General features: G+C 42.1%; 1 protein-coding gene across 2 annotated transcripts in view; it reads right to left on the reverse strand.

The window, feature by feature from the left end:
* CNOT6L (CCR4-NOT transcription complex subunit 6 like) overlaps positions 1-26,811 on the reverse strand; it is a 69,558-nt gene that overhangs the window by 17,956 nt on the left and 24,791 nt on the right. For both annotated transcript variants that reach the window (XM_045018641.1, XR_006579735.1), the window contains exons 2-6: positions 7,929-8,050; positions 7,171-7,357; positions 6,379-6,464; positions 3,940-4,029; positions 1,599-1,667 (exon numbers count right to left, since the gene is read on the reverse strand). In XM_045018641.1, the coding sequence (XP_044874576.1) occupies positions 1,599-1,667; positions 3,940-4,029; positions 6,379-6,464; positions 7,171-7,357; positions 7,929-8,040 (544 nt within the window). In that variant the 5' untranslated portion in view covers positions 8,041-8,050. The remainder of the gene's footprint in view (positions 1-1,598; positions 1,668-3,939; positions 4,030-6,378; positions 6,465-7,170; positions 7,358-7,928; positions 8,051-26,811) is intronic.

Here is a 26,811-nt window from a genome sequence, read left to right on the forward strand (position 1 = left end):
AGCACTGTTTTTTTTTCCCTAAGAGTTTAATTAACTGGAGTCCTTTGAGCCAACAACTGGCATAAAAGGCTAAACTCTGGGGAAAAAGCACCTCACTTGCATGTGCAAATTATGCATTTGCTTGTGCAAAAGGTAACTGTTTGCAGAGTTCTTAGTTGCTTGGCCTACGTTTGCACTATTACCCATTTTGGGCATACTAAAACCTGGAAACAACTATTGTTAAAATAAAGTACAGTGGTCGGTGCATACATGCATCTCCCACTGACATCAATGGGAGTTGTAAATGCAACCAGGTCCCTATTTTAGGGTTTGTTTTTCACTTTAGTGACTCAGCAAGAATCTGGAGGAGCCAAGGGTCTCTACAGGATTTTTGTTTGGGAAAAGCAAGGAATATAGCGGAAACGATTGCTAATTGAGCTGAGAGCTAATATCTATTGCTTTAGGTACTTTAAGGAGGCAGGAGATTAACCTTTTTTTTTTTTTTTTTTTTAAATTAAACAGCACAGGAAGTTGATGTATGCATGCCCAGCAGAAGGCTAAATATAGCAGAAATGTCATGAATAACCTTTTTGGAGAAAACACTGACAATGTTCCATCCATAGTTTACAACTATAAATCTGTTATTAAAAAAAAAAGAAACCTTGACAGAATCACTGGCAGCCTTAATTATTCGCTACACTAATGGCATTGGTGCAATACTGTGCATCTGAAGCCACATTATTCTCTGAAGACCCTACTGTGTTATCACTAAAGTAATGCATTTCGGTTTGAACAGAAAAAAGTATTCTTGTTCTAAAACAAGCAATTTTATTAACAAGAAAAAAAAGGAGGCGAGAAGGAACTTGTACTGGACCAAGGAAAGCTGTTCCATTTTTAATTTTGTTTCTTAAAGTGCATGTTTGCAGTTCAGTACAAGCAGCGGCAGAGGGCACCAAACTAACTTCAGTACCAGGCATTCCTGTGCTTGTCCGATTGCAGCTGAAGGACCCAGGGGAGCAGAGAGAAGGAAAGGAAAACAAAAACAGATCCAAGAGCTTCTGGAACTATATTCAGTAGCAGTCTAGAGGTGTTGCCTGTGGTATTTGTGTGCAGTTATTTGATGATTTTCACTATTTCTGTGAAACGGTCATGAAAGTTTCCTTGGTTTAAGTCAAACTCAATTTGGTATCTGCCTTATCAGGGCAGTCACTGGCTGTACACCTTGGAGACACTGAGCTTTTAACTGCTTTTGCACCAAGTGAAAAGCACAGGCAAGGCTGTGTTATTCTTCTCAACCGGTGTCACAAAACACCTAGAGGGGGCCATTGTGGGCACAGGGAAGAACCCAAAACAGTTCACGGCCTTTTTTTTTTTTTAAACTTTAATTCTCTGTATGATTTAGAGATTATTGCAGTCAGTTAGCAATAATCTAAATAGATCTTTGCCATAGAATAAATTGTAGAAAGTTTAAAAATATGCTGGTTTTTTAAGACTGACCCAAATTTTAAAGACATAACTGACAGTATTAAGCATAAGTTTTAAGTACAAACATTTGACATGTTTTTTTAAATGTCAACAAAGCATTGACAGAAAAGGAGGGAGAAAGGCCACAAAATTACCTGAGGGCAGAATTTGGTCTCGTTCTTTTAAAGTAATCCACGGCCTTGAAGGCAGCTGCTCTGGATGAACTGAAATTACAAGAGTGATTCATTTAATTTAGTGTTTCTAAGTATCAATGTAAGTCACTATCTTAATTTACAATCAAGCTGATGGCTCAGCAGCATTGCTCCATAGTGTGCGAGACAAACTCAGAGAGGAGCTATGCCCCAGTCACCTGAAATTTCAAAGCCTGTTTAGGCTCAAGGAAAGAAAAAGGGATATGAAACATCATACAAAGGCCTAAAAATTGTAAGTGCAATAAAATAGCAAATTCAGCAATCATGTAGCTTCTCCGTGGTTTCTCGGCACCTGGGAATCCTCTGTTGCTCTTAATATATCACAAGGCAGTCACTGAAACACTTCTGCCCCACTGAGAAGTTGCTATTTGACCAAATTTTCTCATCTGGTATTGTTACTGAAATCCCTCTTCCTGGGGACCTTATTTACACCATAGTCAGTTTGCATGTACTGCATGAGTGGCAATAAAACTACAAAGGACTTTGTCCAAGAAAAAAGTCTTTTTTTAAAATGGTATTAAGGAAACTATGTGTAATAATTTTACAACACATACCAGTCAAGTCCAGGTGTGATGGACTGACTTTTCTTTATTCAATTTGCATATAAACTGCAGTTTCTAACAAACTGCACTAAAGAAAAGTTATGGGAAGTCATTAATGTTTAAAGAATGTCTTACCAAAAGAAACCCATAAATCTTTTTAAGGTTTGTATTTAATACTTCTTCAAAAAGACAAAGTCTGTTTGTACGCAGAACTACAGAGTAAATCTCTCAAAATATACCAAATACTTAAAAAAAATAAAACAACCCTACAACCAACCTCTGTTTCAGTTTGTGTCCAAATATTTGGAGAAGGGAAACTGGACACAAGCTAAAATATTCAGCAGTGAATTAAGAGTGGCTAAGTTATAACCCCATAAGGACAGGATTTAAAACAAATGTGAGAGATCCTTAATCACAGTGGTATTTCTGGACTGAAGTTTATGAGCACTTCAAATCATGCTGCTTGTAATCTGAATATAATAAAAGTAAAAAGTACCAAAATAGGAAACTGAAGCCCTCTGTTTACTAATAAGGTCTAAAGCAGGGGTGGGCAAACTACGGTCCAGAGGCCACAGCCGGCCCATCAAACCATTTAATCTGGCCCTCAGCTCCAGTACGGAAGCGGGTCAGGGTCAGGGTGTGCGATTCCCAGCCAATGGGAGCTGCAGGGGAGGTGCCTGCAGACGGGGCAGCACGAAGAGCCACTTGGCTGTGCCTCAGAGCCGGAGGGGGGACATGCGTCCGGGAGCTGTTTGCGGTAAGTGCCGCCCGTAGTCTGCATTCCTGACCCCACCATGCCCCAACAGCCTGCCCAATCCCTGATCCCCCTCCCGCCCTCTGAACCACCCAAACCCCTCATCCCCAGCCCCACCCCAGAGCCTGCACCCCCAGCTGGAGCCCTCACACCCCTCCCCTACCCCAACCCCCTGCCACAGCCCTGAGCCTCCTCCTGCCCTCCAAACCAAGGGGTGCCCCGTCCTGCACCCCTCAACTCCACTCCCACCCCAGAACCCTCAACCCCCCACATCCCAACCCGGAGCCCCCTCCCTCACCCTGAATGACTCATTTCTGGCCCCACCTCAGAGCCCTCACCCCCTCCTGTACCCCTACCCACAATTTCATGAGCATTCATGGAACCGCCATACAATTTCCATACCCCGATGTGGCCCTCAGGACAAAAAGTTTGCCCACCCCTGGTCTAAAACAAGGACAGTGACCATGCAAGCCTTTCCCACGTCACCCAGCAAATGTACCTCAACCTCTCCGGACGAAAGGATATTTGGTTCCTTGTCAAATTAATCCTTGTCTCTACTGAGACTGCCAACAATTATGCCAGTTTTTATAGATTTAGGAGACACTGATGCTCACCAGCTTCTTTTGGATGTGCAGATCCCTTCAGGAAGAGCTTTAGGAAAGCCAAAACCTTCTGTCATTATTGATCAGTTCTGGACTCATATCAGTGATCTAGCAGTAAAGGGCACCATATTCCATATACTAAACCCTGAGCCATCCAGTTACCTAGGAAGCTAGATTTCTTCATGCTCTACCACAAGTTATATCTGTTACAATACTACTACATCAATTTTGTTATTTTAGTGGCGGGAGTCCCTGGACTCGATAGTAACATAAAAGCAACTACAAGTGATTCAGAAACTCAGACCCTCAATTCAATGCTATCAAACAGAAGTGAAAGTGTTTGGCAGTTAGTTATGTATATCAAACTCAACTTTTGGCTGTGTTACCTGCTAGATTGTCAAGCATGTAGTTCAGTAGCTTTCGTGTTCCATCTGGGTCCTGGTACAGGCTGAGAATATCCTGTGATAAAGGATTGCCTGAAAGAGATTCAGAACAAAAATGTGATAATTCGCTACCCGAATCAAAACTTGCACTGCAACTGGACTTTCCTAAAAGGGAGGAAGAGCTCCCCCAGGAGGGGATGGACAAAATGATCCACTAGGTCTTTTCCATTTCCAATTTCTATAATTCTAGAATATAACAATGACAGATGATATAGAAATAGCGAGCACAGATAATAGTATAACTTTCATTTCATTTCAACTGAGCAGTAACTTAAGTGGTTTATAGTTTTTACTTCAAACTCACTAAACATTCATTTTTATATTTGGAAATTATGCACTTAACTATTGCATAAAAACATTGTTTTCTGATTTTTTAAAAAAAAAGTAGTGAGGGAAGGACAAAATGGGCAGTTCGAGGACACAGATAAGCTACTTGTAGCAAAATGTGCAGTGCCACTATGATGGGATTCTCAAACTGGGGGTCGTGACCCCTAAGGGGGTTGCAAGGTTATTACATGGGGGGTTGCGAGCTGTCAGCCTCCACCCCAAACTCCACTTTGCCTCCAGCATTTATAATAATGTTCAATATAAAAAAGGGGGGTTAATTTATAAGGGGGGGGTCCACATTCAGAGGCTTGCTATGTGAAAGGGGTCACCAGTACAAAAGTTTGCGAACCATTGCACTATGACATGTACACTCAACCTGCACCATTAAACAGAGGCACAGGCGGGTGGGCACTGCTCCGGGGCAAACATTAAGTCTTGCTGAGGGAAATGCTTGATACCATTCTCAAGCTTTCCCAGGCTGCAGGCATTTCATATTACAAAGCCCAAAAGCTTCTAAAATCTGAACTGAATGTAAGAGCCAGCAATTATACTTTCCAACAATTTCCGGGTAAAAGAGAGAGGTTTCAGGAGAAACAGCCTCACGATGCACTTCCTAACTGTCCATGCATGCAGAATGCATCTCTTCCCACGAGCACCCAGACTCAAGGATTTTGAAACTTTGTATAGGGCATGCACAGTGCATAGTTGGACAGTTATGCCAAACTGAAAAACTGATTTTTCCTCAAACCCAGAGAATGCTCTTCTACCCAGTGTGGAGTATTTTACTTGCAGAGTTTCAACTTTCAAAGATCAGTCTTTCACTACTGTCCTATAGGAGACTTCATTCATCCTTGCTTATCTCAAATATGGCCACACGCATTTTGCTTCATTTTCCAAATTAGCAAACTTTGGACACAGACCACGTTTTAAACAAAAAGTTTTTTAAACAAAAAAACCCACCAAAAAATAAATAAATGTACTAGAAATCTGCAGGACATTTTGCCAAATTCGGAAAGTTTGGGGATTTTCCCCCTAAAAACGCAAGTCCTCAAAATACAAACTCTAATGTAATAAATATTCTCTTTATCAGGGAAGTATATGCATTTTTACTTAGTCAGCCAGTTTTTGCTCTTCTAAAACAACCTCCACAGCCCTGAAATCTCATTTACTCTCCCCTTTTAAAAGCATTCATATTACCTCTAGAGTATCTTTCTTGCCATCTCAGCACCCGTACGTTGAAGGCCAAGTATATTGGGTTTTTTTAAGAATGCAGAATTATTTTCATATGGAGAACGTGCAATATTCTTCCAGTGGAACATAGGCAGGAAAATATTTTTTTTAAAGTAAAAATGTGATCATATTATTGGACAAAGACAGGGTGCTATCAGAACGCCGAGCAATACTATTTTGTTAGAAAAGGGAAATGTCCACAACTTGGTTCTTTTCCAGGTCTGTTCCCTGCAACGCCTGCTTTTTGTTTTAGATATCCTCCCCAAAAGTTATACATCTTCTGAGTAAATACTGATGTTTATTAGGAGACTAGAATTCAGACTAAATTGTTATTAACTTACAATCAGAACATTTTTAATAACTCCTCTACATTCCTCACAGGCAGTCATAGTCAGTCTGTCATACCTATTATTGTGAATTCCTCCTTCCTGCTCATTGCACAGGATGGGAACAAGAGTATCCAGATTCATAAAGACTGATTTGGTAGCCTTTCTATAATTTAATTGTTCTGTTTCAAGTTAAGTGTTAAAATTATTCTCTCCAAGAACAACAGAGTCATCTAAATAAAGCTGTCAGTACACCTGATGTGGACAAGAATTTTTATTATAAAATAATGTTTTAATATGATATATACAGTTCTATTTATTAGGTATAATTTTGTTCTAGGAATGGGAGAAAGAAGGTCTCTGGAGCAAATACAGCAGAAGCAGCCATGCATGCCACATATTTAGACTATGACTCGCTTTGGAAGGGAGTTTTAAAACACTGTGGAAAGCTACACAACCCAAAAGTATCAATCAGGAGAATTATTAGAAGTGCACTTACCTTTCAAACCTAGGGTTTGTAGCTGGAAGAGCCGTCCAAGTTCATAAGGCAAAACCCGTAACAGATTGTTATTTAAAAGCAATTCCCTGCAATAGATGAAAAAGTAGTTTATTAGCATCATTTTAGAAGGATCATTCTCATGACGCTATATGCTGTGATACTCTTGAGGGATGCCTACTTTGGTTTTAAAATGGTTATACTTTCTATAAATAAGATTATAGTCTTTTACATCTCTACGTTCAAAGATAAGGAACTAAATACCAAAATACATCAGAGAAAGGAGACAGCATACATGCATAAGGTCTCAAGTTTAGGTAGCATGAAACTACATTAATTTTTGTACTGACCTTTGAAGGTCACTTAAATGGGATAAGAAGAAAAAATCTTTTTTTTAAAATTGAGTAAGCATTTTACTTGGAAGTGCTACTTGTGGGCTCAATGGCTAGTTGAAAGGGTTTTCTATTTGCAAGCTGGCTGAAAGCCAGCATTGAACATTTGTAGCAAGGGACATTAGCTCAATGTAATTAGTGAATTATCCATGTAAAACATTAGCCTGACGTATGGGGATACTTTAAAAAACAATAAAACATTCAGAGATTTGGAGGTTTAATGCTACAGAGGATTCCTTAAAAATAAAACTAATTTGCCTTGCATGTCTATATTACTGTAATTCTGTTAAGAGTTTTTCAGAAAAATGTATTCAGAAAGTTGAACGACAAAGTTCATGTTCACTTGTTCAAATATGCATCATTGACAGACTCCTGGGAAGTTAACCAGGGCAATGCTTCTCACCTGAGAGATACCATGTTTCCTAGTTCTGCTGGTAAACTTCTGAGTTTGTTGGATGATAGATCCAGGTAAACCAGATTATGGAGCTTGGCAATATCAGGTGGAATGCGAACAAGATTATTGTCATTGAGGTGTAGAGCAGTCAAGTGAGTCAGTGACCAAAGTGACATACTTAAGCACCGCACTCTACCTAAAAGAGAAAATGTAAAGAACTAGGTCTTCAAACAGCTTTTTATTATGTCAAGACAATAGGCACAAGTCATAGGGAATGGAGGAGTACACTTTTAACGTGCTGCATGGAAAGATCAGATGTGGAAATCCCACTCTTGGTAATAGAATGGAATTTTGATTTCTTACCCTAAATAAGGGCTGAAATATACCCCAGGAGGAAGAAGTGAACTCACTCAGCAGAATTTATCTGCAACATTTCGTCACTAACAGGTTTTAAATGACCATCCAACACTTATTTTGATTAGGAAGGAGAAATGGAAAGAAAAGAAAAAAAAAACAGAAGCAAACCTGCTTTTTGCAAGTTAGTTTTTAACCAAATCTATTCAAACTCAAAACTTGACAGTGTTTTGAGGCTAAACTGGAAATTCTCTTGAGTGATCCTAGAAGTCAGGTGTTTTTCTTTAATTATGTTCTCTCCCTTCTCTGAAACAGAGCACCTTTATAAGAGAAGAGTTCCTATCAGTATTACTATACATCAAGGGCTATTCCTAATCAGCAATTTAGCCATGCCAAGATTTGAAAAAACTCACCAGAGATTTCTAATTCTGCCCAGTGAGACTTCTTCCCATTGGCTATCTCGTCTGCTGACATGATGGTGTAAATTCTGCGAGGATCTGGAGGATCATATTTTTCCTTTGGCATCCCTGTTAGTCTGAAAGATTGCCATGATTATTACAGTACATAGTTGAAACAGATTTTCATTTTAAAGTCAAGCCACCTGACAGATTACACTCCATCAATTTGCTTCTGCAGAAATGTGCGTACTTCAATGATACTTCTCACAGTGCATACATAAAGTTAAGCATGTGCTCATGTCTTTGCAGAATCAGGGCCAATGTTGGAAAGGGGAGTTTCTTCCATGGAAGTTTGGTTTCTAAAGTCAGAATAATTGCATTATCTTATACTGATCAACTAGCAGAATTTCAAGAGTATTCCAGAATATCCATCTCACTACCCGAGATCTACTAGCCCATACAATTGCATTGTTATTGGCCACATCATCATGAAGCAGCCGAGACAACTGCTCCCTCCTTTAGAAAACAAGGATACAAACAAGGAAAAGTCTTCAGATTAGTGTACTGTACATAATTCACAGCCATTTAATTTCCAGGTAGAAAAGTCCTTTTTTCAAGCTTCAGATTCAAAATTCTTTGTAATTTGGATCTGTGTAGGTGCATTAACCACATTTTTGCTTTCTGTAAATGCTTAAGCTTTTCTTCTGCATTGTGCCTCCCAATGTTTACATTAAGAGACACTTACACTATCTATGATTGGTGAAATTGAAAAATAAGGTGGAAGGTAAATTTCCATTAGCATTATTATTTAATTATAGGGTTAGAGCCAATCCAGCAATTAGATTTTCTGATTATCTCACATGCTTTACAGTCTTTTCAAACTGAGCTTGCGTTTACCTTGAATGGTGCCTTAGAATGTGCGCCAACTACTTATGCTAAACTACCTGTTTAACCTTGTATTTAGCTGTGACACTCTGAGTACATTTCCCAGACCTGAGGAAGAGCTCTGTGCAGTTCAAAAGCTTGTTGCTCTTACCAACAGAAGTTGGTCCAATAAAAGATATTACCTCACCCACTTTGTGTCTCTAAGTTCAAATGATATACGTTTTCAGCAAAGTGGGGAGCTCTGAAATTCCATTCCAGTAAAAAAAGATTAATATATTTTACGTATCATGTGGTGAGAAGTGGTTCTCTCTATACACTCAGACTGTGCTGAACAACAAAATAAAGGCTTTTGATTTGTAACAATTATAATCTATGGAGTTGCTTTTACACACAACACATGTATACCTCCATTTCCTGGAATTTTAAGCAAAGTCATCTACAGAATGCACGTTTTCCTTAGTAATTATGCTTCTAGTATATTTGAAAATGTTAAAATAATTGTAACTTCTTTGGTATGCTGAAATGACAACTCAAAAAACCTATGAAGAATTTGAGGAAGCTAGTTCAAATTATTTCAGCCAGTCTAATCAGTAAGTGTTGTGCATCTCTGATTCATCAGCTGATTGATCATTCACTATTTAGATGATACTCTTCCAAATTCAGGCTTCCATTGGTACAAAAGACAAAACAGAACTTTAGAGAGAAGGTGGGTGAGTTACAAAGCTCATCTCTCTCACCAATAGAAGTTGGTCCAATAAAAGATATTACCTCACCCTCCTTGTGTCTCTAATATCCTGAGACCAACACGGCTACAACAGTGCATACAAAATAGAACTTTGGCCTTTTAAATGGAAAGGCCTGAGTTATCAAAGCTTTCCTTTGAGCAACCGTCTCAGTTATTATACAGAAAAGAAACCTTATGACGAACTCACAGTAAAATTTCATTTATAACACATCTGAACGAAGGTTTCAAATATCTTCAAGGTACATAGCAGTATGCAAACCAAAGTGCTAATGACAGTGAACTTCCACTGACAGACGAAGTTGTATTGCAATAGAAGGGCTACACTGTTAAGAGGGTTCTATACTCAGGCTGCCCATGTGCAGCAATTTCATTCATCCATGAACTGAACAGACTAAGCAAGGATACAGCATTTGTCATGAGTAAATCGGAACCTGGTTTCAGAGTCTGAATACTAGGATTTTGCTAATGACTGATTTCAGGTTACAGATTTCACTGATGTACTGCTAAGTCTCCAAAGCCATTCATGTAATACAACAGCACACTGCCCCAGCTCCAATAAAGAGATTCCTCCAGTCCCATCTGGGACTCCAGAAAGAAGCTCTTATTTCCACAGTATTTACAAGGTTCCTTGCTTTCAGACAAGACCAAGATCCTTAGGATCAATTCCATCAGCAATGACCCAGTCACACTGAATGGACGCCCCCTGGAAGAAGTGCAGTCCTTCACCTACCTAGGTAGCATCATCGACCAGCAGGGTGGCACAGACGCAGACATCAAAGTAAGGATTGGTAAGGCAAGAGCAGCCTTCTTACAGCTCAAGAACATCTGGAGCTCCAGAGAGCTGTCATTGGCAATAAAGATTCGACTGTTCAACTCCAATGTGAAATCAGTCCTACTGTATGGAGCTGAAACCTGGAGGACAACCAAAACAACCACCAGGAAGATCCAGACCTTCATTAATAGCTGCCTCAGAAGGATTCTCCAGATCCGCTGGCCAGACACCATCAGTAACATCCACCTCTTGGAGAGGACCCATCAACTCCCAGCAGAGGAAGAAATTAGAAGGAGAAGGTGGGGCTGGATAGGACATACACTACGCAAGCAGCCAACCAACATCACCAGACAGGCACTGCAGTGGAACCCCCAAGGCAAGCGGAAAAGGGGCCGCCCAAGAAATACCTGGCGACGCAACCTTCAGGTTGATAGCAAAAAAATGGGCTATACCTGGAACCAGCTAGAGCGAATGGCCCAGGATAGAAGACTATGGAGATCTGTGGTTGCCGGCCCATACCCCGGTTGGGGTGACGGGCATGAATGAATGAATGATTGCTTTCAGACATGCACCAGGAACCTACATTACAGTGAGTCCGTAGCTCCTTCGGTATTTTACTAGAACAACTCAAGCAAACCAGAGAGGTTCTACAAAGTAACAAGGCACTATCAGCACCTCTGTATGTGGAGGGCTCTCAAAATCACAGGTTCCGCCAGCCTTGGAGTGCAAAACCCAAATTCTAATCCCTGCTGGAAAGGGCGCGGCAATACCACCAACCCCAATATACAATCATTCAAGATCAGGGCCCCACTGTGTTAGATGCTCTACAAACACACAGTAAGACAGTCCATGCCTTGAAGAGCTGTAGTTTAGTATTGTAGTGAGTAATGTTGTAATTTGTTAGCATTATTTGAAGTTGATCCCTTAATAGGAAATGAAACTTTATAACCTAGAAATAATTTTTTGGACTTATGTACATTTCTGCAAGGGGGCAACATACAGTCAGCCGGGTAGTGCAAGTCAGTTGGGATGCCAATAAGTGATGATGAATTTATGGGGCACCATTTGGATCCCTTAACTGTTCTTTTTCAGACATTTTAACAGGATTTTGTTCAATGCAGATTTTTAATAAAGCAAGTATTTGTATTGTTTTTGAGTGTTTACTGAAAAATTAAATGTTTCTGTGGAGCCCAAAGACTTAAATCACAATAAAGTCAATCCATTCTGGCTCCAAATGGACATTTAAGTATTCCATGTCACTCCCCGTAAGAGAGGTGGTCCTGCTGTTTGCCAAAACTTCCTCATCCCTTCTCCTAATGTGCAATTACTCTGGTTAGCTGGCTGCTACCCTTAACTCCATAAGCTCCGCATTTTGCTGCTGCAATACCAGGGGCCAGTGGTTCTTATATTTATTTAAAACTTAGCATACCATGCTTAAAACTTAATACTCAGTGCATCATATTCATAATTTAAATCAGTGTAGCTGTAACCCTGGTTTTGAGACTAATGCTATACATGAAACCAACCCATGTTCAACCTGGTTATGGCTTGCGTACCAGTTTGAGAACCGCTAATGTATCTAAGTCTAAGACACCTCTGCCTCACAACCGTTATCCTATGTCTGTTAGGTTGGGGAGCAAAGCTCCTAGGATTTGGCTGTGTGGATGCAGGTAAATGTACATTCTGGTTCTCAGCAAGAATTCTGAACTCTTATAAAATGGTAACTACAGCACCTGGAGCTGAATACTCAATGAAATGGACTATGTTCAACAGGTCTTTTCCAGCACTAATTTCTAGAGCAGGGTAATGTTATAGCATTAGATTCACGCAGTTTATGTTTATACTAAGTTTCTTTATATAAAAAGACACCCATTTAGGGGAAAAGGTTGGCAACACTTTCCTGTTGCTTCTCAAAATATATTTTTTAAATAAAAACAAAAAACATTTCAAAATTATTTAGGTTTTTGCTTTTGTTGTTTCATCAGAAGTCAAGCTGCGAGCCATCTGTCATGGAACGTTAAGCTCCAATGTCAATCTTTTTATTAAATGCATCTCAACTGGAAACTGTCATAGACGCAAAAGTTACCATTTTATAATTGTTCAGAATTCTTGCTGAGAACCAGAATATACATCAATGTGCTTCCACACAGCCAAATCCTAGCAACTTAACGAACGTTGGATACAGGTCCCCAGGCACAGGTGTCTTTTTTACTGTAATGTTCCCTTTAATAAGAGGCAAGTTCCTCCTTGGAAATTTCAACTCAGCTTTTCACCCAGTTGAAGTAGAATCACCTGCTTTATCCTTACCTTAATTACAATGGTAATGGATACTGGGTATGGACCAGAATATTTTTTATGAAAGCTTGTGATGCTATGTTAACTTGTCAGCAAGCTATGTAAGCAAACAAAAATACCTGGAACTTGAGTGTAGGGTTGTTGTTTTGTGTGTCTTTCCTAAAATTCAGCACCATTAAAAGGCAAAATGCAGTAAATTAAATAGGAATCACATCTCATTATTACACCAAGCAGTAAAATATTTCATCATTGGCTTACAAGATGTAATCCATCCAGAGCACACAACTGAGAACTGTGCATGTTTACAGAACAACAAGAATTGAGTCAGAATCTGCTGGATTGATATAGTCCCCCCAGTTCAATGTTACTCACTGTTGATATACAAAAAGGTAAGTGATGCTGAAATCTACTTGCACTGAATTTGAGGAGTTCTAGTAATAATGACAGGCAGCCAGGTATTACTATAAAATTAATGCACCCGCTCCTCCCATTGTATATTGTTTTCTTCTTTCTAAATAGAGATAACCAGAAAAATTTCAGTTCGTTTCTCACCTTATCACATGTGTTGCCATGAATGTCTACACACCCTATGTTCAAAATTATACATAATCAAATCTTTCCTAGGTCAGAACTACAATACAAGGTCTCTGCCGCATCTCAGGCCTCATTAACATCAATACACTCTTCAGGAGCAACAGAAGCCCGGTCCAGAAAACAAGGAAGATTCACTCCCTTATGGACAAGGCAGACTCCCTTCAATGACTAAGATATCCGTATTAACACGTTTCCTAGAAGAGGAGGTTTCCTTGAACATACTCACATCTATAGCCTGAACACTTTACTCTAACGTAGTGATCAGATGGCACTTCTAGCTGATTGTGATGGGTTAATGCACAAGTCAAGCAACAGTTCCTGATGACAGGCATATCACAAAATCCATGTTCTGTACGTAGGATTATGCTGATGCTGTACTTGATGCAAATATGACCCAGAAAGCCAGAGAAAAAACCCCTGAAGAGTCTGGTCTTAGTTAAGATTTTAGTTAGAGGTTGAGGTGGTTAAATAATCTTGGTCCCTTGCACCCATTTACACCTGCCTACATGGAAGCTGCTGGAAGTGGCCAGTGGGAGCCACGATCGGGCAGACCTGCGGACGGGGCAGGTAAACACACCGTCCCAGCCCACCAGAGGCTTTCCCTACACAAGTGGCGACCCCTGTTTGAGAAACCCTGAACTAGGAAGAAGTTACCAATTTGTGTTTGGGGGAGGGGGGAAGAGATAATAGTCAGCTTGCTTCTGCCTAAAGTTATTATTTAATATCTCTATTGCACTAGCATCTAGAGACCAGCTGTGCACTGTATAAACATAAGTGATAGTCCCTTCCCCCAAAATGCTTACGATCTAATATAAATCCATCTTACTGAGTCATTATGGTATATATTGTTCAGTCTTAGTTCTTTCATGCCTGAACACAGGCTTGAACACACAAATGCATTTTCTCTTTTTTAATGAGGAAGGAAGCAGGAAGCTATGCAGGACTGCAATGAGATGTAAAAGTTATTCATAAACACGTTGGCACAATTCAAAACCTCCTAGGCCTTAAGCACATTGACATTTTCATGATTTTTTCAAAGTCTTGGTAAAACTCCAAGTGCTTTTTGAAGGTTCTCCAGTAGATAGCCTGCATAATTTCTCCCTCCCCTGTAAAGTAACACAGTCTAATGTCCATCAACCCCATTTAATGCTTGCTAAATGGGATTAAAACCACACTTCCTTAAAAAGATAGGAGTGTTTATCAATACATTTGTTTTCACCTCTGGAGACCTGGATCACAAAATATGAAAAAGAAAAATCCATTAAAATATAGTTTAAGCAAGAGTAAATAATTCCCAGGAGTACTAAAATTATTCTACTTAACACTTACTGCACTGACCTACGTCAGAGATGTCAGTGTTCCTTAGCGCTTTGGTTTTCCTTGAAGTGAAGGGAAGTTTTCCCCACCAAACACATCCAATTCCCAACATGAATGTAGAGAATGAAGTCAGAAATAATAACTTCAGAAATACTTTGTAAGACAAAACTTCAAACATAAAACTGGGGTGTGCTACATTATTTACATATTGTACGTAAACAAAGATTAACAAATGTCTGACAACGCTTAATTCTAATAGTGATACAATTATGTTAACATAAAGGTATGAAGTAGAACCATGCTCCTAACATGACGTAAGGAGTGATCAAGCCGAAAATAAAAGTTTCTGAATTGATTATTAATTAGTTTCAGTTTAATCATCAAGTACTAGCAAAGAAGCATGCAGTCCCTTTGCTCTGAACCTGTGAGAAACTAAAAGAGAAAAGAAACAAAACCTGAGATGAAGATTAGTTTGTCAAAATTATATTTACTTGGATTTATACAATGAAAACAGTCACTTATCCAAGGCTTTTGCTGCCCCTTCCACATGTTACAAGTAGTTTACCCTGGACAGCCAGCAGAACTCAATCCCCAATAAAAAAACCCACAAAATTGTTTGTTCCATCTACTGTAGTACTCCTTATTACAACCAGAAATCTTCACAGGCGAAAACCTCAGGTGACAGATATTGGAATCCCATGCAGTATCTTTGGGGATCATAATCTATTGAATTAATGCATCACCGTGGGCCAGAAACTGTGTGCAATTCCAGGGGGTAAGGTTACTACAACTGCTCCAGGAACAAAATTTGGTTGGGGCATGAATAAGCTGAATCTTCTAGGTGGTAGACACCTCCAGAGAGGTACTACCTCCTGGGGAAGGCTTGCATATGCTGATTCAAACTGAGTTTTCCACAGACCAACAGACTAAAAATGGGCTTTTGGCACAAAAATGCTGCCTTTAAATTGACTCAGGACCTTTTTTCTGACCCAGCAAATGGACAGGACTTCCTGTCTAAAGGGGACCCCGTCCCCAAGTATGCAGAAAGGTTGTGAAGACTTTGGCGTAGTGGGGCCCCATAGGACTGATGGGCTGGTGAGCTTTTAGCATGCATATAGGAATTTTTATCCTTTTTAAATGCTTTTGGCCTTAACAATGAAGATGCTTGCTTAGAAAGAGCTGTGTAGTAACTTGTAAGTGATGGCATACTTTCTCTCCAGGGCTATGAACAGTGTAACACATAGCCATGCTGGCCTTTAGGCAGTCTGGCTTGCTGGGGATATCACAGTGTAAGGCAGGGAGCTGTGGAACCTTAAACCCATGGTCAGAAGGGAGTGGGACAAGGGATCCTGCCCAGAGACTGGGAGCACCTAGAGTGGATCACAGAGGAGGGAATACACCTGCAGTTACCTGGAAACTGACACTCACCACAATCAAGCTAATTAAACTTCACGTATTTGTACCAATCCCTCGATATATTGGCTGTTTTCAATGGCAGGAAGTTCTTGCTGGTCTGGTTACAGATATGAGTAATGCTGTAACGTCTAGAGGCTCTGGAAGGCATATGATATAAATCTGCAGGATAGCCACAGGGTGGGAGAGAAGAGGAACCGCATCCTGCTTTTACATATAGGGGAGTTGAGGACCAGGCACACTAAGTACCTTGCCCAAGCTCACAAAATCTGTGGGCAGAAGTTGAACCCAATTCTCTCAAGTCCCACGCCAGTCCCATAGCCACAAGACCAACTTCCCTCTTACTGCAGCAACAACACTGCACTGAGACACACACACCCTACAACTAACCCTACCACTTGGTCTACCACCAAAAACATTCAATTAATATTGTAGCCCAATTCTATTTTTAATTATGGCTCATGGACCAGAGTATAATAAACACAGGACAACAAACTAACCTCAATCCACCTCCACAACACATCTTCCATGGGTATAAATGGAAGTTACATGCAAATTTCAGGAGGAGGGATAGCTCAGTGGTTTGAGCATTGGCCTGCTAAACCCACGGTTGTGAGTTCAATCCTGGAGGGAGCCATTTAGGGATCTGGGGGAAAAAAATCTGTCTGGAGATTGGCCCTGCTTTGAGCAGGGGGCTGGATTAGATGACCTCCTCAGGTCCCTCCCAACCCTGATATTCTATGAAAGATCAAGGATAGGAAATTATTCTTATGTAGCCGCTAAACTTTTGATTTCTACTAATGTCTACACTTAGTTTCACTCCTTCTTCACTCTCCTACTTTCCAACCTTCAGAGAATTCCCAGTTCCAGGGAGTAGACACCCCCACTCCTGCTTTGCTTCTTCTCCTAATGCTTTCTTGCTTTATTCAGTGGTCTAAAAAAAGAAGCGAGCGGCTCCACTGGACACCTTCCCCAGATTTCCACTGTCCCCTGGTCCATCATTGTGCTTGAGAGCAGGACCACCATACTAGGAGGAAACAGGATATACAACCAATCATCCCCAAAAATCCATGCTGTCAAATGCACAAACTGAAAAGGGAGGGTTTTTGCTAACTTTTCAGTTACAAGCAACTCCTAAGATTACTGTAATAGTAGTAGGTATAAAAGTTGAGACAGACGTCATTTTTCAAGTTGATTGTATCACTTGAAAACTCTCTGTGCTGAAATCCCTGAAGAGTGGCTTGACAGTGCTTTTCTTTCCTTCAGGTACTGCACACCTGTGCATACACAACAGCATTTACACCTTAACCAAGGAGATCCGCGATTGTCCAATGGCCAACACCAGAAACTGATCCTGGGACCTCCAGAGCTAAAACCAGAGGTGGGCAAACTGTGGCCTGCGGGACCGTCCTGCCTGGCCCCATAGCTCCTGGCCCAAGAGGCTCGCCCCCGGCCCCTCCCCTGCTGTTCCCCCTTCCCCGCAGCCGCAGCTGACTGCGCCTCCAGTGCAATGCCCTTGGCTGCGGGGCTGCGAGATCCTGGGGCAACTACAGAGCCGCAGCCTGACCCGGTGCGCTGTGCTGTGCGGCGGCGTGACTGGCTCCAGCCGGGCGGCGTGACTGGCTGTCCTGGTGCTCTGGGCGGCGCGGCTGTAGCGCTGCCAGCCACCGGTCCTCCAGGGAGCGCAGTAAGGGGGCAGGGGAGTTTGGGGTGGTGGGCAGGGACATGGATAGGGGTCGGGGCAGTCAGAGGGCAGGGAACAGGGGGGTTGAATGGGGGCAGGGATCCCAGAGGGCAGTCAGGAAGGAGTGGGGTGGCAGGGGTTCTGGGGGAGGTTAGGGAGAAGGGATGGTTGGATGGAGCAGAGGTCCCGGGGGGGGTCATCAGGAATGAGAGGAGGATTGGATGGGGCAGTCAGGGGTGGGGGATCTGGGGCCGTCAGGGGACAGGGAGCTGTGTGTGGATGGGGCAGGAGTCCCGAGGGGGCTCTCAGGGGGCAAGAAATGTGTGTGGGGTCAGACAGGGGGTGGAGCTGGGCCAGGCCTGGCTGTTCGGGGAGGCATAGCCTCCCCTAACCGACCCTCCATACAATTTTGGAAACCCGATGTGGCCCTCAGGCCAAAAAGTTTGCCCGCCCCTGGCTAAAGCCTGAGCTAGAGAGAGCCAGGCTCTAAAGCAGAGAGCTTCGACAGACCTGTATCTTAGGCAGTTTGGGCACAGAAGGGCAAATGTAATGCACAATGACCAGTGTGTTACAACTGCATCCTAGCAGAACAATGGGGGGAAAGCAGAACGAAAACAAAACAGTGAAACACTCCAGTATTTTAGGGGTCCGTTTATTAATTAAAAAAATATTCTAGGGATAAGTTCCCCCCACACACACAGCTGAACTTTTTCTCTGCAGGCGGTCACTGCACTGAAGTAATTAGCTATACTTTTGGACACTTGTTTTCACAATATGACATTTGTGCCATCTCGTTAATTAGCCAAACATTTTAAGACTTGAGCAAAAAACCTAGCCACAGTAAATATAATTTTGCTTCTATTTATTATGGAGCAGCATAGTTTCCATTGAAAGCTACTAATTCTGGTTCTTTATCTAACATCCATACTTGCTTCAAAGACTGGTAGGCTAGCTTTGGTGAGAGGTAGGATTTTTATTCTAAATGCAAGCTTAACATACTGATACTCTAAAACAGTGTTTAAATCTCTTCCCCCCTCCCCCCCTTTTTTTTGGGGGGGAGGGGGGGGAGAATAGGACACTGGAAAAAGTAAAAAAAGAACCTACTTGAATGGAGGCCCAGATTGGCTTGTTGGACGCCAGATGAGCCTGTATTACTTAAATGTCACTTTTTGGGCTAGCATTAGATCTTTCACTTTGTAACTAACCTTCTGAGCAGCTAATTCCTAACCTGTACCTGGTCCTCAATGCTGCAAGTTATCTCACAGGGCAAGAGAACAGGTTAACCCATCACGTTTGGCTAGCAAATATATATAACTGATTTGTAGGACATGCTTGTGGGAACTTAAAATGAATTTCAGCTACATGGAAAGAGCTAATAAAACAGGTAACTGGGTTAAGTGGCAAGTTTAATTGTTCTTTCGCATTTTGACAAACATTTTAAAATTTACTAGAAAAAACAAAACAGACAAGTCCATTCTGCAGGTTTCTCTCTTCATGGGGAAAAACAGGATTAGCTGTTTAAGCAAAACAACACAAAACCAAACCTATTTCCAGCAACAAGATAAATTATCAGTACCAAGAGTAGGATGCCCGCCCTAAGGCTACACAGCTAGATATTGATACAAACAAAAACCACAGCAAATAAGCCAGGAAGAGGGTATGTGTCCCTTTAAATTTCAGTGTATTAAATGACCAAAAAAAATATCACTTTAGTCTGGAAAAATTAGGACAAAATTACATACTGAAAAAAAAAGTCTTCCAATTATTTCTGAACAAAAGTGCAATAAAACAGAGCTTTAACAACTTCAAATCACAAGGACAAGATCCACAGATGTTGGCTCTCTCTGAGTGCAAGTGCCAGTCAGTCACAAGCTAGCTGCATTACTGGCAAGCAAGACAAGACTACGCCTTGCCCTTTTCTCTCCCCTACTGCTGAAACGAAAGGCAAAATATAGATGCACATTATTAGCAGCACTAAGACAGGAGCAGGGAAAAGATTGTGTACATTTAAAAAACTTGTAAATATATTCTCTCTGAAGCAACATCCACTCAGACTCATGCACAGGCATATATAGAAGCAGATCGGATATTTTTGGAGTAGCGTTTGCTGGCTCCAAGTGTAAATGCTTGTTTTTGTCGGGTCTTCATTTCTGCCATAGCAAAACTGCCTACTCAATTAAGCAAGCACGCCAAAACACAGATAAATGAAGTCCCAGAATCTTCAAGTACCCTTAGATGCAGCTGACAAACCAAACAGAAGGGTGTAGTACTGCTAGCATATGGCTTGATATCAAATTCCTGTGTCCTGATCTCACTGGGAGGCTTAGGCATTCTTCAGAGGTTCTATCGAGATTAAAAATCCCTTTGTGAAAGTCATTAGCGTGGATGCCAGAAATTCAAGATTCGGAATTAGGGAGCCTCTTAAATGAGAGCTGCTTCAGTCTCTCTCCACTTCTTCAGAAAGTTAGAATAAATACAACCCAGATAACTATTCTTGTTCAGGTGGATTTTCTATGGATCTTATTCATAAAAAATGAAAATACTACAGTTTGCATTGCTGTTTCTCTGGCTTTCATAAGATGGATGCTAGATATAGAACATTCAGGGACATCTTTTGGCTCTACTGTCTCCAAATTCTATCATTGCCAGAATCTGTTTGAGGATTTTTTCCTCTTCTAGTCCTCCAAGAGTAACTTCAGCTATTCCCATAGCTGATGTTCATATTGAAAAAAAAAAATTAATAGGCCCACTGTGGTTTTGTCAACAACAGAAGTATTGCATCTTTTCTGGCCTCATCTTCGCTTACATTTTATTCTAGTAATTCTGTTGAAACTAGATTATTAATGAAGTATATAAAGGAAACATTTATTTTTGCAGCTTTTGCTGAGAGCAGGGAATGCTAATTCTTTTGTGCAGCCACTGTTACTGCTATTATGAAATATTTAAAATTTAGATACCTCTTTTAGTTAAATCACAAGTACAACCACAAAAAAAGACTGCTTATCAGACCTTTAGTCAGATATTCACCAGCTAATAGAAGGAGAATAAAATAATTAATAGTATGCTTCAAATGATATTCGCAGAGACCAGTTCTTAAATGAATCTTCACCTCCCAGGAACGGCAACTGAATTTGAACATTATGTCTGATATCATGGATCTAGCAACAAATTTCAGAGTCTGTGGATACATCTGTAACAAAGGATTAGTGAAGAAAGCCTGACTAGTTTTTCTTTATACTATCCATCTATAGTATAAAGAAAAACTAGTCAGGCTTTCTTCACTAATTGTCATCTATTGTCCCATTCTCAGAGGATGCTGCCAGAGATATTCTGACCCTGCAGCAAATGTTTCTCCTAAGTGAGCAGAATGTAAGGGTAGGTCTAAATTACCTCAGTATCTCCTTTTCTCTAGCATGAAGACACTATTAAACAGAGAGAATCAATCATAAGTTAAACATTAAAGAGAACTTCAGAAGTGTAGTGCATTAAAGGTCACTTCCTTCTATCTCCTTTCAATTCTGTTGAGACAGTTACCCGGCCTAAGCCCCTAAAGGAACCTGTTGGCAGACGCTATTCTTATTTTGCTCTTTGAAGTGGTACTCAAGTTGTATAGAAGCATGGGGCCCAACAATGTAGAGCTGTAGCTAAACGGTATCACCTTGCAACCCTCCTGTGACTTAAAGTAAGACAGAAGTTTATCTACCATTTTAGAAGCTTAATATACCTGAATATAGTCTGACTTAAGCAACAGCTAGAAATACTGTCAATATACATTCAGTTTTTAAACGCTTCTTAGAAATGGACTGGATTTATCCACAGGGACAAGCTACCATCGATATTCTCCTAAAGAAACATATGCCTTAATGATCATGACAGAGTTCAGAGCAGCTCCACATTTTAGAGAAGTCAGTTTGTGTGAAAATCAGTTGATATGTACATGACAGAGAAGAAAAAAACCCTTCATGTAACATTTTTATCCTGATGTACAATTCATTTATAGAATGTCTGGTACTGAACAATGTAGTTAAGGTTACAGTAAGGCCATTTAAAAACAATTTTCGGAGTAAAATCAGTTCACCTACTTTCAAGTTACACAGGGGTGAAAACGACAGACTTTATATCGGGGGTGGACAAACTACGGCCCACGGGCCGCATCCGGCCCGTCAGACCTTTGAATCTAGCCCTCAAGCGCTCACCAGGGAGAGGGGTAGGAGGCTTGCCCCACTCCACACATACTGTGGCTCCGCACGGCTCCCGGAAGCAGCAGCATGTCCCTCCTCTGACTTCTACACGTAGAGGCAGCCAAAGGGCTCCGCACGCTGCCTCCACCTCAAGCGCCTGCTCTGCAGCTCCCATTGGCCAGAAACCATGGCCAATGGGAGCTGCAGGGGCAGCGCCTGTGGACGGGACAGTGCACAAAGCCACCTGGCTCGCGCCACACCTCCGCAAAGGAGCTGGAGGGGGGACATGCCACTGCTTCCAGGAACTGCTTGATGTAAGTTTCACCCGGAGCCTGCACCCCTGACCTCCTCCCGTGCCCCAACCTGCTGCCCCAGCCTTGATCCCCCTTCCTGCCCTCCAAACCCCTCAGTCCCAGCCCAGAGCACACTCCTGCACCCCAGCCTCTCATCCTCAGCCCCACCCCACAGCCCTCCCCCCTCCCCGTGTCCCAGCCCTGATCGCCTTCCCGCCCTCCAAACCCCTCGGTCACAGCCCAGAGCACCCTCCTGCACCCCCAACCCCTCATCCCTGGCCTCATCCCAGAGCCCGCACCCCCAGCTGGAGCCCTCACCCCCTCCCGCACTCCAACCCCTAAGTTTGTGAGCATTCATGGCCTGCCATACAATTTCTATTCCCATATGTGGCCCTCAGGCCAAAAAGTGTGCCCACTCTTGCTTTATTCAGTAAAGAAATATGACGACACCTTTGTTCATGCATAGCTCAAATGCCCGAATTTCTAAACTTTAAACTTTTCAGGTATAATCCTCAGTTTTGCACACACACAGCAGAAACTTTTGCTAACATTCCCCGCGATGCTATTATCTGCATGACTAAAATAATCTTGCAGCTAATATCTATACAGAAAAGTCTTTCAGCATAGAAACAGTTTACGTACTCGAAAACTGTGTTCAAATGGTTCGGAAACAGTTTAGGCAGCTCTTGTAAGCTGTATGTATTACGAGGCCTACTCTTGCACAATGACTGAAATGCAGTTTAAGCCTTATAATAACGGGTTCTCAGTGCCGAGGGAGAGTGGGGGGGATGCTCCACTACCTGGGACCTGTGGATGGGCCTGCTTACTCTCAGCAACCTAGGCAGCGGTCCCTAGCACTATGAACGGAATGTTCAACCTGCAAGAAAGCGATGCGGGGGGACTGCAGAACCCCTTTCATGGGGAAATCAAGCCCAGGAAACAAACAATCTAGTCATAGGATGAGAGATGCCTTTATCTTCCCTCCCTCCCCCTTTTAGAAATAGGTGCTCTGCAAAACCTATGTTGTAGCTGAAAAGGCAGAATATAACCAGTGAGGTCTCCAGGTTTGGTATCTCCTCCCCTGCTGGGTCTGGTTCTTTCTGATGAGCCATGAACAGGCTGAAGACCTTCCTGTAACAATCAGAGGACCTTCCTGAACAGAAGAATGTTAAAAAGTACCTATATTTTACACCCAAGACAGGAAGTTAGCAAGTTCAGTTCAGTTTCTCGTGGTAACCTTAAATGGCTATGCTGCACATATGTAGTAAATTTAATACATTTGTTATCCTTTCTAGTGGACCAATACTGAAAAGTCAGAAGCTTCTTTTACATGCATCTACAATTTAACAGAGATCTGATAAATCTTAAGGTTGTTGACAATACAGTATGAACTGCAATACATGTTACTACAGAGCTCTAAAATAACCACCTAGGAGTATGCCATGTGCTCTTAGAGGTATAGCATCCCAGTTTCTTTTTAAATATGTACCTTAGATGTATTCAGATAAGGAAAAGTTATTTACTTATTCCCATAATACAAGAACTAGGGGTCACCGAATGAAATTAATAGGCAGCAGGTTTAAAACAAATAAAAGGAAGTTCTTCACTCAGCGCACAGTCAACCTGTAGAACTCCTTACCTGAGGAGGTTGTGAAGGCTAGGACTATAACAGTGTTTAAAAGAGAACTGGATAAATTCATGGTGGTGAAGTCCATAAATGGCTATTAGCCAGGATGGGTAAAGAATGGTGTCCCTAGCCTCTGTTCGTCAGAGGATGGAGATGGATGGCAGGAGAGAGATCACTTGATCATTGCCTGTTAGGTTCACTCCCTCTGGGGCACGTGGCATTGGCCACTGTTGGTAGACAGATACTGGGCTAGATGGACCTTTTGGTCTGACCCAGTACGGCCGTTCTTATGTTCTTAGCAATTCACATGTATGCAGCAGAACAGCACACACACCATGATGGAGATCTTGACCTTTCTTCCAACTGCTAAGCATTTAACATAATCTTAGTTTCTTGGTCCTTTTTTTCTTTTGTGTATTTTTACATATACAAAGAAGTCATATCATAGTCGGTCAGTAACTTTTTGGCCACCGCCTTCATCACAAAATGAAATGAGACTGTCATTCTCTCTCTCGTGGTTTGCTGTAATATATTCCCTTCAGCACAGGAACTCAGACAACTGTTTCTCCTATTTCAAGAAGCTCCTACATATTTAAACAGTTTTACAGGCAGTGTAATATTTTCATAAACTGTATTCCCTATCAATGTCTCCCTTACTTCCATGCCCATCTATAGCGTTTGTGATTTTACCAGACACTCAGTAAGGAGACTAGACTATACTAGTTATAGACAAATATGAAAGGATTTTCCTAGGAGGGGAAAGGAGGGAGACGGGGGGAAGAAATACCCAGGTAAGAAATCACCAGCAATCATCTCCCCACTGCTCAGAAAGAGGAAGGGATTCTTACAAAAGGTGCTGTCACAGTGCTTCCATAGTTTGCAACAGCCTCCAGTTCAGAGGGGTCTGATAAATTTGAAACCCAACCTGCAATCCCTCTCCTTTTCTGAAGAAAGGAGGCCTACCATTCTGTGTTCTCCTATTTCCACCTCAGAGCCTCTGGCTGCTGTAAGGAAAGGGTTTCAGCCATTCTAACCTTCCCTCCACCTCCATTTTTGGTTCCTCTCCAGTGAATAGCTCCAGGTCTTGCCTCTGCTACCACTCAATTTTCCAAAAGTAACAGCAGAGTGAAACTGACTCAATTCTCACCACTTCCACAGCTGCCCACTAGGCTCTGAATAACAGCAGTAAAAGCTGACGAGACTCTGGTCAGTTTTCACTCTACTGCAACTTAGCAAAGCTATAAGCAGTAGCGGAGAGACATTGGAGCTAGCTGTCTGCATACATGGGAAGACAGCCCTCATCATATTAAGATCGGTTCATGTTTGGAAGATTTTGCACCTCCTACTAGGGTGGTAGTTTTCCTGACTATAACCAGCTGTACAGGAGTCCATGCCAGTCCAAGACACATCTAGCCCACAAATGCCACATCACTTCCCCAAAGAGAATAGGAGAGAATTTCCTATCACAATCATCTCACTTGGACCAATATCAACTTCATGTAAATTTAGATGAGATCCTCCCCCTGGAGGATTCTGGGATTTATAATCTCCTAGATTTAGGAGGAAATTTAGCTCACTATACTCTTCTCTGGGAAATGCTTCCAGATGACAATTTAGTGTCTTCAGAAGAAAAATTTCACTTTCTTCATACATATCCCAATGGAGACCCAGCTGGGAAAACACAGCCCCAAGCTGCCCAAAAAAATCTGTTCCTCTTTAACTCAAGTTTTGGCCTTTGCTTTCAACAACTAGTAAACAGAACTGTGACAAAGTGAGGAATTTTGGTAATTTTGTGTGATTCCTATGCATGTAACAGTTTCTCTCTGTGCTTTACATTGCATTGTTATGCACTGAGTGTAAAGGGAAAGAGACAGGAGATGGCTGTGTCACGTAACTCTCTGGCGTGACATGAATGGGTTGTTCTAGTCAGTCCATATCAATGGAGGATCCAGAAAGACAATAGGAACCCCATTGTTCAGGTCATTTACAAATAGCAGCCAACAGCCAAAAGAGCAGAGCAAAGGCCCCAAGCTGGAGAACAAGGTGAGAGGCATCAGATGTCTGTGTTAGGAGCTGGCCTTTGGAGAGACCCAGAGATCTCACCTGGGACTCACAGAGACAGAGGGAGACCAAGCCAAATATGGACTCCACAGCAGCTTGGTTGGGTAGAGCCCTGATGGTGGCCAGCCTGAACTCTGCCATCACCTTTGTTTTTCTGTGTTAACCTAAGGACTTCCTGATGCTGTGTCTCACTTGACTAATAAATCCTTCTCTGTTTTGAAAAGACTATCTGGCGCCCTGAAGGCAGCAAAAAGTATCTGAACAGGGGGTCTTCTCTCTATTCGAGCTCGGTCACGGTGTGCAACAGGAGTGCTGGAGCCCGGAGGCTCAGCCCCATGACCTACCTGTAAGGCAGAGTGGGGCTTCTTCGGGACTATTTAAAAGCTGGGGTGTAGCAGCGACCTGTGGATCTGTGACAAGAACTAGCATACCTCAGCCAGGATCTATATTGGCAAGGGAAAACCAAAGAGCAGGCTGCTGAGAGGGGATTTGCCACCGTGGAGGAAGGGGAGAACATCAGCTACACAGGCTTGGCTGTCTCTCCCAGCTCCTTCGTCTGAAAAGCACAGGCAGGACTAGATAGAGCTCTGCTCCTCCCACACATCTCAGCCACCAGAACTCCCTCTAGAGGGAATGGGGAGGGAGAAAGAAGGTAAGCTGTGTGAAGAGAAGGAAAATGGCACTTGAATTTAAGATGATGCTTGGTCCTCTCCGTGCTCCAGAGCAGGCGATGTGCCATCATGTACAAGGAAGCTGCTGCGTACCTCATCAAGGTGGGGGTCACTGGGGAGAAGATCCACCTGCAGGACAGAAACCCTGTGCCATCAGCTGCAGCTTTTCCACTGCCTAAAGTAAAGACAGGGACACCCAAGGCCCAGCAGTGGACAAGCATATACAGGACTCGTGTCCACAACACTGAGTTTTTTCCTGTCTCCATCTGTTGGAAGGGAGGTATAAACTCAATGACTGGGCTATCTTAGGAAGGTCCGCACGTTCTTGCTCTCTCTTTCACGCACACACACCCGCGTATT

Source organism: Mauremys mutica, chromosome 5 (genome assembly GCF_020497125.1).
Source record: "Mauremys mutica isolate MM-2020 ecotype Southern chromosome 5, ASM2049712v1, whole genome shotgun sequence".
Taxonomy (NCBI): Eukaryota; Metazoa; Chordata; order Testudines; family Geoemydidae; genus Mauremys; species Mauremys mutica.